The following is a 12,754-nucleotide window of genomic DNA, read 5'->3' as shown; positions in this document are numbered from 1 at the left end:
AGTTACTGTACCACTAAAGCGAGGAAGAAACCGAGTGGTCGCTTCGACAGTCGCGGCCTATTAAAATATCGCACTGATTGGATGCAATTACACGTGAATGTATCAATTTTTAGAGATGATAAATACACATTTGTTATATAAACTTATTACATATGTAATATAGTACAGATCACTTCATATCGTTAAATATATCAATATATAAAATTCCTTGTTTCGTAAACAAAATGTTAGTATTGTTATAGATAAAGATAATGAAGTTCACGATATAGATGATACGAAATATGCAAAAAAAAAAATAAATTTCCATTTACAACAGCCATTGTTCATATTTAGTTTAGCCTAATGAAACTGGAATCGAAACTGATATTCATAGAACTACTAGTTTTTATGACATATCGGTAGAATGTATACTGATTGTCATATGATGCGACTATATGCCTGACGCTATGAATCTCGAAGTGGTCGCTTTGTACAGTCCATTTCGATAAAACAGTCCGAAGGATTGAGAAAAATCATATTTCGGTGTATTAATTTATATACATTATTAGCCATTGGCTGTTATAAGAAATTATAAAGAGAAAAAAATTGACCCAGTTTGATATACATAATATCTTCCCGAAATTTTAGGTACCATTGTTATAGGTTATTGAGAATATATTTTCTGGAAGTGAAATAGTACTAGGTATACGAGTCGACTGTACTGTAGACGCCACCGGCAGCCACGAGCGGTCGCTTGAAGTATAGTTACAACCAAAATGTTTTTACGAACGTATTGGCGGAACGTCAAAATAGGATCATTCGATCGCAAAATTACGAGTGGGGCGTCATGAGAAACTTGTAGCTCGCAAAAAACTAACACGATTTGGTGTATATAGTATTCGTTTTTAACGTATCCCTGCCGAGATATCTGTTTTTGAAGTTTTGCAAAGGTAACGTATTTTCGACTCACTGTATAGGGTGACTGTACCAACGGACGCTACGGGAGTCCGCAGCCGGCAGAGGTTCAGTTGGCAGCAGTACGCACAGCGAGAAGGTTTACCATGGCTGATATTTCGAACGAAGAGCTTCGTAAAGAAATCACCGGTAAGTGGCAATATCCTTTGATTTACCATATTCTGATCTACGAATATGATAAAACTAAGTTAGTAATCATTCGTGGTGCAAGTTATTGGTACGTTTGCGACTAGGAATATGTAGAAAATCGGGCTCTTTGCTCTTGCGACGTGACGACTTTAGCGCGCACGATGTGACGAAGTGGCGTGCCCCACGCCGGCCATTACAACCACGATTCATCGTATTTCCACTTACGCACAGCTTTATTAGAATATTGCATCTCGGAACCGTTTCGTGTAATCTACTATTAAGATTTTTCTAAAATTTTTCGATGTCTTGGGAAAATTTGGATTCTTCCTTGGTTTTCTAGAAAATGATAGCTTTCCCTATTCTATCCTATAGTATACTGTATGACGCGTCTGACTGTGGTGGCGCGCGCCTGAAGCCATCGCATGCTTCATATCTCGCTCTTTCTCTTGTCTCAACGTCTTTTGCACCGTGAAAAGCGATCTCAGCATGGACCGTGCCCTCATTTTCTAGAATATTTCAACGGATCCTGCTTTTATTTTTTATTTTGCCAGGCCAAATATAGCCTCGTTCCTCGAATTTTACTCGCTTGTTATAGTTGCTGTTACAACGTATTTCGTTGTCATATTTACTCGATAGCTTTTACCTTTTCCCGCCGCCTCAAAATGGACACAATGTCCATCGATATTTGTTAATGCCTTTTTTTTTTACTTTGAATCTCTTTTACTTTAGCTGTTTATCGCCTTAAGTTTCAGCTAATAAATTTCCGCCGGAATTGTGAATCACGCCACCGATACGCTCGAACCTTTTAGCTATTTTCCATTATTCCAAGGTCCAATGTATTCTACGATCGATCAGCCGATGTAATGAAAGCAGTTTTAGAAATACAACCGATTTATTACATTTTCGTAGTAAAGTTAACTTTCAGAAATTTTTTTTCTCTATGATATAGAGAAGTCAGCAACCGGCACAATGAATGGTTGCCATTTTCGTTCAATATTTACTAGCACTCTGACGCGGGAAACTACAATACGTTACACTAACTTTCATGAAATATGCCACATTAAAAATTTTTAGGTTACTTAAATAATTTAATAGTATTACGATAATTGATCTTCTATTGATAAAACTATTTTTTGTTATATTTCATAAAATTTCACATACTTAACTGTTCATGAATAATGTACAGAATATGAAGAGTAGATTGAGAGTAAAGTCTGCATAAATAAATTTGCCTACCTTTTATCAAATTTTGAATATTTGAGTTATCAAAACAATTTTTTACGTACAATACAACGTTTGCATTTTTATGTTTAGCTATCCTTAAGGATGCGGATCTTACCACCATGTCTGCTAAAAAAGTAAGGCTACAGATTGAAGGAAAACTTGACATAGATCTTACTGAAAGGTAAGAACTCGTTTAAAATGTATCGTCATTATTTAACATATACATGTCTTTTATAGTTGCATTTATAACAAAGGAATCAAATTTTCAAAGATATTTATTAAAATTTATAAATATATACATATATTGTTTGGATACCACAGGCACTCTTGCAATTAAAATAATTCAAGTGTGAGCTTATGTGTATCCTAAATAAAAAGAAGGGTCTCTGTGTAAAACTGTTTTCTTAAGTTTCTACCTCGTTCCTCCTTCAACATTCTCTTTGAAATTAAATATATTTTTATTAGCAAGTTTTATTTTGTGTTTAATGTGGATTGTGTAACAACTTCATTTATAGGAAAAAGGAAGTAGATACTTTAGTTATGGAGTGTTTGCAAGAAAAACAAGATGGAGCAAAGAAAAAGAAGAAGACTGCTAGCGAAGAATCCGAAGATGGAGAGGAAGAGGAAGAAGAAGGCTCAGAGGAAGAAGAGGAGGAGGAAGAAAAGAAACCAGCCAAAAGAAGTCCTGCAAAGAAAGCAATGAATAAGCGTAAAAAAGGATCTTCTGATGATGAAGAGAGTGCAAGCGATGATGATGCCAGCGATGAGGAATACAATCCAAAAAAACCAAAAGCTACCCCTAAAAAAAGTAGGTAAATCAGGAAAATTTTTGCATATGTACATGTTCATTGTTCTATAGTTATAACTTGCTATATTTTTGATAGATAAACCTGGTAAGAAAGGAAAGAAGAAGGGTAGTGATAGTGATAGTGATGAAGATTGGGGTAAGGTTAAGAAAGCCCAAGGTGGAGGAGCGAAGAAAGGTGGCGGTGGTGGTAAAGGTGTTGGAGGTAAGGGTGGTTATACTCGTGCTATCACACTATCGCCTGAGCTTTCTGCAGTTGTTGGTGCTGAACAAATGGCTCGACACGAAGTCGTAAAGAAGATCTGGAGTATCATCAAAGAAAGGAATCTTTATGTAAGTGTTACTTCTTATATGGTCTTTTTTATGACATACTTTGTTTCTAGTATTCTAATAAATTTTCTTCTTTTATAGGATCCTAAGAATAAGCAATACGCAATTTGCGATGATGAATTATTGAAAGTAATTGGAGTAAAACGTTTTAGAACTTTTGGTATGATGAAGTACCTTAAAAATCACTTTGTAGATTAAATCATCCTTGAACCACAAAATCTGACAGGTTATAAACATTGTATAACGTATTCCAGGATGCAAAGTGCATCTCTCCATCTTTCTCACACGATACATACATAAATATACATACATACAAACACAAACATATTTCTTGCGACTTAAGACTTTAGCCATGTTTACATCATTCCGATGAATTCTGTTGTCCATGGTAGCTGCTTTGTCTTATTGAATGTTCGCAATGTAGCATCTTAATTTATGGGCATTATTAAAGATGTGGCTCGTTAACATTGTTAAAAGCTGCCCAAAATGTGTATGCAAATGATGACTCACAGGTAGGAATCCAAGTAGATTTGGTCAATGATATAACGGTATAAAAAGGAGGAAGGGTCAGTACCATGGACGCGCGGATGATTTCGAAATGTGGAAAACATTAAAATGGCCGATAGTCAATAAGCTGGTTTTAAGTCAATGTATTCAGAGTTAATGTTCTATCGTTTACCTGGTGGTTCTTGTAAACAGTCCCTTTCACCAAGTATGAAAATACGGTGTGCCATTGTGGCAGTGAAAATAAAGTAGGGAGAACGACTTCAAATTTTTTTTAACAATAAATTCTTTTTTATTTTATTACGTGACAGTCAATATCTGAAGAAAATTAAATACAAAGGATTACAATAGCAATTATTGCGTTTATATTTATTTGGATTTTCTTTTAATCGAAAATTTCCGCCCGAGTATCACACAATATTTTCATCTTTTTATTTTTAACGTTGATTACTTTTCTGCAATGGATGTAACAGAGAGATAAACAGTTTTGTCAACAAAAAGAGAGAGAGAGAGAAAGAGGAGGAGTAATGACATGTGGTAAGGCTAAAAAAAAAAGTGCGACAAAAATTAAGAGAAAGATAATGCAAAAAAATAAACATCCTCTTCTGTATAATTGTTATATTATACACTGAAATTATTACTAAGCGAAATTTAATTGTATTATCATGTAATTAATAATTATTGTCGTAATATAGGTTTCTTGGTGTAAAAAATTGACCTAACTCTTAAGATTTAATGGTAAAATAATGTATTCAGTCAAGGTACAATGTATGCATATTAAAAGTCACAATATGTGCAGCATTATGCAATGTTGAATTGTAGAAAATAAGATAGGTTGATGATACGAGGTATAGAATTAATCCTAGTGCGGATATTCACACCTCGTTGTATGGAAAAATTTGTGTATTTTGAATATAAATTAATGAATGCTGGCCTAAATTAATGGAAGCCACAAAGAAATCATTGCAAACATTTGACGATAATGAAAACACTACATTGAAGATAAAGATGAACGTGTACACAGAATAACAAGTTATAATATCAGTTTGTTTTTTAAATGAAGAAAAGTACAGGTTATGCCCTGATATTTCGTGAATGTATTTGAAAACGTCATTAAAAGATATTGCTTTCATTTTTTTTTAGAGTGCCCTTTGTAGCTTCATTCTATCGTAGATGTCCTCGGACAATCCTATCCAATTCGTCCTTTAAACTAATATAAAATTGAATACATATCTATAAATGTTCGAGTTCGTCTTCTAAGAAAGATAGTACGTGCTGATTATCATCGCGCCTCCCCCGCAAGCCAAAGATATAAGTTAAGAGTTTCTTTGTGTTCATATAATTATCTCTCCTCGTTTGAACTTCTTTATTTCGGGGCGGAGCTGCTTGTACGTAAATACCGTATCGGAAGTTGGATTTATATGTTTGCGTACTGCGTGTTGTGCATCGGCTTATAGTTGCCTAGAAAGAAGAGAATGAAATCTTCCCCTCTGCTTTATACTGTTTATTAACAGTACTTACTAAGTGCAATGCTCTGTTTCTTAGTTCCCAAAGATTCGAAGAATAATTTTTGTCAATGGAAGGTGGAAGTATATGCAAATCTGTTTGAACCATTTGATGTTGACAAGTTTTTAATTGAGGTCCTTCTTCCGACAACCTTGTTAATTAATATTTATGTTTTAATAATTTCAATATGTTTCTTTTTAACTATTTTAAATACTAACACTTCTTGTGTTTGTAGAGCTCGAACATCATCGTGTACTTGAAACAAATACACATATTCAACGTGATTGCGTATGTAATCAAGAGCCTCATAAATGTACCTGTGAAAACTTATTATTTATCCATTTATTTATTTCGATACATTTATGTTCTTATATTTTGATGAAAATACCTATCAGGATCTTGTCCGAATTGTTGGGCTGCTAAAATCGAGCAAAATACGTAATATTTTCCTCTCCATTTAACGATACCGTTATTCGGATTTCCCGGGATCAATGCTCCGTGTTGACTAACGAACTTCCATGCGCAAAATCCTAGAAACTGATGATGAATTTATTAACCTAGGAAATGTTGTTTTGTACAATCTGTCACTTAGCATATCTAGTTTACATAGTATATCTTACGCATAATTTTACCTCTAAATTTATATTTTCAAAATCCTTAGTTTCATTAGGGTGATAGATAGTGCACTCGCCGCATTCCCCTGAAAAAGAAATTTATAATTTAATTTGTAGCTTTCTATGTCTAACCAATGTTACAATGTTAATTTGCAATTCATCTTATTACTTATTGGTTCACCCATTGATTGCTCTAGTCTTTCAGCATCCGTGAGGACTTCTTCGTTAGACAGCATATCGGTCAATAGCGGTTCGTTGTATACATCCACGGTCTATTGAATGTTTGGTTCGTTGCAGCTCATATACATACATAATTATATATATATATATATATAACAATTACCTTTGCACTCAGAGCTTGAAGTTCCCAGAAAAAGTTATTTATGCCACTTAATATAATCACCTCATCTTGAAGTCCCATCCATATATCTGCCAAGTCGATAAACTGTGGCTGAAAAATTCAGGCATAAGACGTAACGTTTTTAAAATGAAAAATCATACAAAAGACGTATTCTTACATATACTTGAACAGTAGGAATAGCAGTCCTATATCTCACGGTATCGTGAAGCTTAAACAGACGTCCTTGAAGACGTTCCATATAATTTTGTATCTCTGTTTCGCTTCGCTCTACATCGCTTAACAGTTTCCTATAACAAACAGGTTAGTTTTCGAAATTATCATCAAATTAATGTTAACAAATCTTAAACGACACACCTGACGTAAATTTCTTGTTGCCGACATGCAGTTAACATTTCGGCTGCCCAGTTTACATTCTCAATTGTATAAACGCCAAATGGTATTAATTCTCTAATGAAACATATTTTTTCGATGGTTGCAGTGAATTTATATATTTTTGTCATTAGACGTTCCAAAAATTCCATAATACAGTCGCGCGTTCTTTTAGTAGCTTTTTGCAAAATAGCTGGCACTAAACAGATGTTTTACATTAATGATCTGTTTCTCCATAATGTAACAATCGTTCTATTAGTCGCCAAGGACTCACAATCGTCGATGCCTTCGCCTCCGCGTTGGTTATCTCTATTAAATAAACGTATTCCTGCAACTATGCACATTAATTCCATTAGCTGTTCTTCCTTCTCACGTTTAGACATCTTTACATACTGTTCTAATTCCGAAGGTTGAAAAACGCTTTGCAGTGCCACCGATACTTCCCTAAAAAGGTAAACTTTTACCTCCAATTAATAATAACCAGTATCATGAGAACGTGTTTTAATATTGTTACTTGAGCACAGAAGATACAGTAGGATTTCCAAGACCACTTAAGAAAGTAATAACCACCAACATCTTATGGTATAACTTTTCTGACTCCTGTTTATTCGCAAGTTTTTCAGTCTGACAAATTTCCGCCACTAATGGTCCAGTTTTTTGATGTAATCGCAACCTATGGCGCTTAACAGTCTCGTCTATACAGATTAAACATACACATATTTCATTGTCCTATATTGATCATTTTGCATTCTCAAAAATTATGTTCACCTCTATCATGATAGTGCTTCGCAAAATATAATTGACTTTTCAATATCGTTAAACTTGGTTTTTCTTGATCGCATATTTTGTCAACTATCGCTTGAATAATTTTTTCATTGTTTTCCTCATCGTCTACCTTAATTTCGTATATAGGATTTAATTGAAACAAAGTGAGCTGTAAACATGTAAGAAAAAAAGCCATGTCTTGTGTCAAATTAATAATTATTTAGGTTAATTTAATATTGAAAGTTCTCGCATAAAAGATACATACCAAAAAGGAAATAAAATCTTCAGTCACGTCTACCTCGCGTTCTTGACACGCGATCATTATACTACATATTAATTCCCTTCGCAAATTTTCCATGATTAAAATCTAAATACAATGATGATCACATGAATTAATATTTTAAGTTGTCGTCGACCGACTGTATTGGTTTGCTTTCTAAAGTTTGATCGATATCCCAAACACGACCTTTTACATTCAAAGCTTAGTGCACGATTACTATTTTGTCTATAAAAAGAAATGTCTTTCTTTTTTTAGAAATTTCATATCGAAGAACTGAATTTCTGTTTAGCTTTTCTATCCTAATCATTGGACTGAAGATAAAACGACTTTTATTATATTTTTGTGATTTATAATAGTTTATTAGTTCCTGCGTATTTCTGTCGTTAATTGATTGGCAATTCATATCTGCAAAGGTCAAAAGAAAGAACTCGTGAATAATAATTATTAAAGCGGAAAAGGAGAGAAAAAAATACAATGAAAAACATACTGAAAGTAATAGACGATTTAAATGTGGCTGTAATCGGCGCGTTTCGAGTTCGGTAAAGTTCGTAGACGTTCGTAAACTTCGATGGCTCGATAAACGGACGAGGTGGGGGCCGAAGCTCCGTCAGAGGTGTCGCAACAGTCCAAACCGACGGAGCAGTCGGGTTGGGTGGCCAGTACGGTGTGGTGTGTGCGTCACGAAAGCAGATAGAGCACGGAACGCAAAAACGTGATTACCGGTTGTCATGACGTTCGCGTAAGCATTGTGCATTGCGATTCGCTGCCCAAGAAACATGTTGAGTGATATCCGGTGGTCGAATTCGCTATGTACCGTCAGTGGTGCGACGGTGCAGTGCAAATTAGTGCTGGTTTTGGTACTACTCGCGATTCTACCTGACGTATACACCGAGAGCCATGGTAAGTCGTCAAAATTCTCTCATCTTTGTAAAAAAAAAAAACAAACAAAACAAACAGTCAGTCGAAGTAACCGTCGTGTGTCTTGTTTTCAATGGCGCGATTATTCCAACCTCCCTCTAGCTTTGTTTGTTTGGATTACTTTACGTCTTTGAGAGTCAAAGTTATCACGTTTTTGCCTGTAGCTACTCACTAAATCTTGTAAACATTTGTATCTGAATTGTAATTAAGCATGCAAATTGTACATGATATGTGTTTGTAATATTTTTATGTGACAGTAGCGTACCGTTTACTTCGATTGATTATCATATATGCACGTTTATGCCTATACATAGACATACCTATATGTATCGAAGTTACACTGCTTCGATACACACGTTTCATTGTGGATCAGACAAATGTTTCTTCTAGTTCGTATCGTTGAGACAAAAGCTATCGAAGTAAAATACGAAAGGTAGGTCGAGAATTGTTTCGATCGTCGAATGTTTGGTTTAGTCGAAGTTGACGTTTATTTTTTAAATAAAGTCGATGGAGAGGCTTGTGTATATTCAACGTATGCGCATATTGTAAAGCGCGCAGGGGGGTAGCTTTCGAATGGCCAAACAATGCAAACCTTGCTAATGCGAATATAGTGTATTTTAACGCATACATTAATGCGAACGCGTTATTCGATATTCCCCCGATAAAATACAACCAACTTAACGCATTATCGTATTATATATTATAATAATTGACATTAGCAACAAAGAAACGTACAAAGTTATAGCGGCCAGAAAAACAGGTGAAGAAAATCTTCGTTGTGTTTCGGAAGAAGGATGAGCTGGGTGACGTTAGACGGATCGATGAAGATTTACGAGCAAACCATACACCTAAACAGCTAATACTCGCGATCGTACCGACAATTTATAGGATATTCGGTTTAATTATTTATCGGGATAAGATGCATATAATAATATATAGTATATACATACCTCTGTATAACACAATATGAGACGTCTAATTTTCTTCTCCGATTCGCTATCTAGCACGGGTTGAAATATTATAAATATTAATATTCGTATTAGTCTAACGTTAGATTCCACATTCGAAATCTAAAGAATCAATATTTGAGAGTTTGAAATCTCGAAAGTTGGACTGGAAGATTTGGTCATTATTATCGATAGTTTAACAAACGTAAGTGGATTAAATCTTTCAGTTGCAACCGACCGATTTAAGAAGCATTTCGCGTTATATTAGGATAAAAAACGAACGCTATGAAATGCACCGTCGCGTCGAGGCCATATATAAGAGAGTAAACGGTTGACTCGTTGCAAGAGGTTGTTACAGGCTCGCTGCTTCCGTGAAACAATGTACGCTAACGAATCTGCCGAGCCCTCTCGAAAAACCTCGTCCTGGTTTTCCTAGCAAAACAATATTTTTCGCGTTACGTTTCCTAAACACAAACGGTACAGAAAACAGGCTGCGGATAGGCGAAGAAAGCAGTAGCACTAACAACGGTTTAATTATTCGTGGCGGCGCACGATCTTGCGTCGTGTGTTCGTTATTTTCTCGTCCTTCTCGGAACGCTCACTAGTCCGTGAAGGTACTCGTAGAAAATCCTTGAAAGCGTGCCTATAGTCGGTCGGCTCATCAGCCGCCGTAGACTTTCCGCGGTAATCCTGTCCATTCGTGAAACGTTTATCGATCTGTAGCCTGTTGTTTTCATTCTCTTACATTCATACGGTATGTGTTATAAAATAGTTTTTTGAAATTTCATTAACACCGTAATGAGACGCGACTGTCATAATTGTATCGGCGAAAATTGAAACCAATGTAAAAATGTACATGTATACTATTATTGCAGAACGTTTACAGCATCAAACGAGATTAACGAAGATTGAACGTACATATTACTTTGTTTATACGTCGTGAAACGTTAAACAACATACATCCCTCTTTTACGTAGTTACGTTCATAATTGCTCTTTAACGTAGGCTAATTAACCGAGTACCATCAATAAGTATAGTATTACGAAGCTTGTTCGTCGAATGTTGGAATAAAATAACTGCTGTATAGTAGAATATCGATGCAAATGATAAGCATGGAACATTGACTCGAATGAAAAGTCAATAAAGACAGAGAAAGTTCGTAGGCAGTGGACGGATGTCTGGGACGTCCGGTGTGCTCGTATGATTCATTGGACGAGACGAGCTTCAGCTACACTCAAAGTCAACCCGATCGTTTGCCTCTAATCGATGATTAATCCATCCTCCTTCAAGGCGTCGACATGGTCGAGTGGTTCTTCGAGTTGACGAGGTGTGTACGTGTATACCATCTCGTACTATTTGGCTTGCGTTGCCCACGTTATCTGCAAGAAGTTCGAATCACCGTGATTTTCGTTTCTCCTAACGCGAAAATATTTTTGAGCGTCGGTTTCGAAAATAACAACTTGCAGTATAAACTCTCTCTTTCTGTTGCACTGTCGTTTAAAGGTATCCGCACACTGTGCCTCTCTTTGACAAGTTTATGGAAAAAAGATTTACTTAATTATTTACATAATTTACTTGATTCATGTATAATATTCTAATCTTTGTTATTGCTACAGTTATGCATGATAGAATACTATAGCGCAATGGAATTGATTTTTATCGTAATTTTTAATACTAAATATGGTATTTTGTTCGAAAAACTCCTTACCTGTAGATGGCTCGATTTTTCAAACTGCGAATTAGACGAAGAAGATTCTCTTTCCCATAACAAGCAATCATTTAATTGGAAATTTATAGGAAATCTCGTTATACACCTTTTTGATTTGAAGATTTGAAAAAATTCAATACTACTCAAAACTAATACAAACCTACCAAATCTACTCAGGAATGGTAGTCGAAATAATTATGCGTTTCTGCGGTAATGGTCAGATTTCAGAGATTAGCGATGCGTGACAAATAACAGAAAGAACGTCTCATCGTCTGTTTCTCAATCCATCGTTCCGCTTTCCAATCGAAGTGATTCGAACGAGTTTGAGAAACTCATTGAATCGTATTTGCGAATCCGTGATCTTCTACTGATTAATCTCTCCTTTCCGTTCGATTTTCGATCACGTTTAATCAGAAGTCGCTTGTCTTTGCTCTTGTCTTTGCTCTTGTCTTTGTTCATTCTCAGAGAACTTGCTGCGATTCAAAAACGCGAGAGTCAGGGGTTAAGTAGAACGAACGATTACCATGACCACAACGCTGCGATCGAGTCAAGCGAGAATGATTCATGAATAGAATCATTCTATATTTACTTGGAACGAATTAACGCAATTTCCATGATCGTCAAACGACACAGTATATGCATACGAATTGTATCGGTGCGGCGCGACGTTCATTTAAGTGGTTGATCATAAATATAAGCGGCGTCTAACGGGGAAGGTCGATTCACCGCGACTTCCGCTTATCGGTGACTCCGCTTACTCTCCAACCAGTCGATTTATGGGCTCTCTCGTACTCTCGCCACTCGCGACGTATACTACTGTTCATAAATATGTAGAAACTTTGGTCGATTTGGATTAACGATATATGAATGTTACTAAAACATATGGTAATTATGCGGTTTAATGGTTTTTCCCAATTTTCGTTATTTGACTCGCGTCTTCTCTTTAAAAGCTCTACTTAGTTATTTAAACAAGAAATTAATCGAGGCAATACGAGAAACTAACGTACCTCTTATTATTGTTATTATCAAGAAAGCGGCAGATTGTAAAATTGTCTTCTTAAGTGACAAAGGTGGTTCAGTCTGACACTTGCAATTTTTGTAACTTTCCGTTGGTAACTTTTTCTTTTTATATTTTACGACGACTCCAATAGAGTGAAAATCGTTCTGCGACTTTCTTACACTCTGTCAAAAAATAAGCGTCTATATACTTTTGAACAGCACTGTAGAATTCCGAAATCGTTTTTCGTATGCCGATCGTGCGTTTCCTGTTCCCGGCGACCGATATTAGGATCCATACCGGTTTACACGTACCAGAGTTAATCAACGCCGATGATTAACTG

General features: G+C 35.7%; 3 protein-coding genes across 4 annotated transcripts in view; 2 read left to right on the top strand and 1 right to left on the bottom strand.

The window, feature by feature from the left end:
• Positions 1-941: 941 nt before the first annotated feature.
• LOC122575738 (upstream activation factor subunit spp27) lies at positions 942-5,078 on the top strand. Its single transcript, XM_043745104.1, has 5 exons — positions 942-1,083; positions 2,398-2,488; positions 2,823-3,115; positions 3,192-3,445; positions 3,524-5,078. Exons 1-5 carry the CDS (start codon positions 1,041-1,043, stop codon positions 3,638-3,640), a joined length of 798 nt encoding a protein of 265 aa, XP_043601039.1. The 5' UTR covers positions 942-1,040; the 3' UTR covers positions 3,641-5,078.
• Positions 4,651-8,046, bottom strand: LOC122575721 (cilia- and flagella-associated protein 206-like). Its single transcript, XM_043745066.1, has 13 exons — positions 7,827-8,046; positions 7,565-7,730; positions 7,311-7,491; positions 7,071-7,240; positions 6,782-6,995; positions 6,585-6,714; positions 6,410-6,517; positions 6,236-6,338; positions 6,085-6,152; positions 5,841-5,989; positions 5,671-5,769; positions 5,468-5,603; positions 4,651-5,407 (listed from the first exon to the last, which is right to left on the bottom strand). The coding sequence occupies exons 1-13, from the start codon at positions 7,917-7,919 to the stop codon at positions 5,180-5,182; spliced, it is 1,845 nt and encodes a 614-aa protein (XP_043601001.1). The 5' UTR covers positions 7,920-8,046; the 3' UTR covers positions 4,651-5,179.
• A 398-nt stretch (positions 8,047-8,444) lies between these two features.
• The window catches only part of LOC122575704 (disintegrin and metalloproteinase domain-containing protein 12), a 70,993-nt gene continuing 66,683 nt past the window's right edge, over positions 8,445-12,754 (top strand). Inside the window, exon 1 of one of the 2 annotated variants that reach the window (XM_043745024.1) lies at positions 8,445-8,741. In XM_043745024.1, the coding sequence (XP_043600959.1) occupies positions 8,618-8,741 (124 nt within the window). In that variant the 5' untranslated portion in view covers positions 8,445-8,617. The remainder of the gene's footprint in view (positions 8,742-12,754) is intronic. The other variant, XM_043745025.1, reaches the window with a different exon arrangement.

The sequence above is a fragment of the Bombus pyrosoma genome, linkage group LG15 (assembly GCF_014825855.1).
Source record: "Bombus pyrosoma isolate SC7728 linkage group LG15, ASM1482585v1, whole genome shotgun sequence".
NCBI lineage: Eukaryota > Metazoa > Arthropoda > Insecta > Hymenoptera > Apidae > Bombus > Bombus pyrosoma.
Note: the sequence above shows the minus strand (reverse complement) of the source record. Positions and strands in the feature narration are given on the sequence as shown.

Coding starts and splice junctions, on each gene's coding strand:
- LOC122575738 (XM_043745104.1), top strand. CDS start 1,041: ATGGCTGATATTTCGAACGAAGAGCTTCGTAAAGAAATCACCG. Junction 1,084..2,397: donor GCTTCGTAAAGAAATCACCG/GTAAGTGGCAAT, acceptor TTTTATGTTTAG/CTATCCTTAAGGATGCGGAT. Junction 3,446..3,523: donor TCAAAGAAAGGAATCTTTAT/GTAAGTGTTACT, acceptor CTTCTTTTATAG/GATCCTAAGAATAAGCAATA.
- LOC122575721 (XM_043745066.1), bottom strand. CDS start 7,919: ATGGAAAATTTGCGAAGGGAATTAATATGTAGTATAATGATCGCGTGT. Junction 6,715..6,781: donor CAACAAGAAATTTACGTCAG/GTGTGTCGTTTA, acceptor TGTTTGTTATAG/GAAACTGTTAAGCGATGTAG. Junction 6,153..6,235: donor ATCAATGGGTGAACCAATAA/GTAATAAGATGA, acceptor TTTCTTTTTCAG/GGGAATGCGGCGAGTGCACT.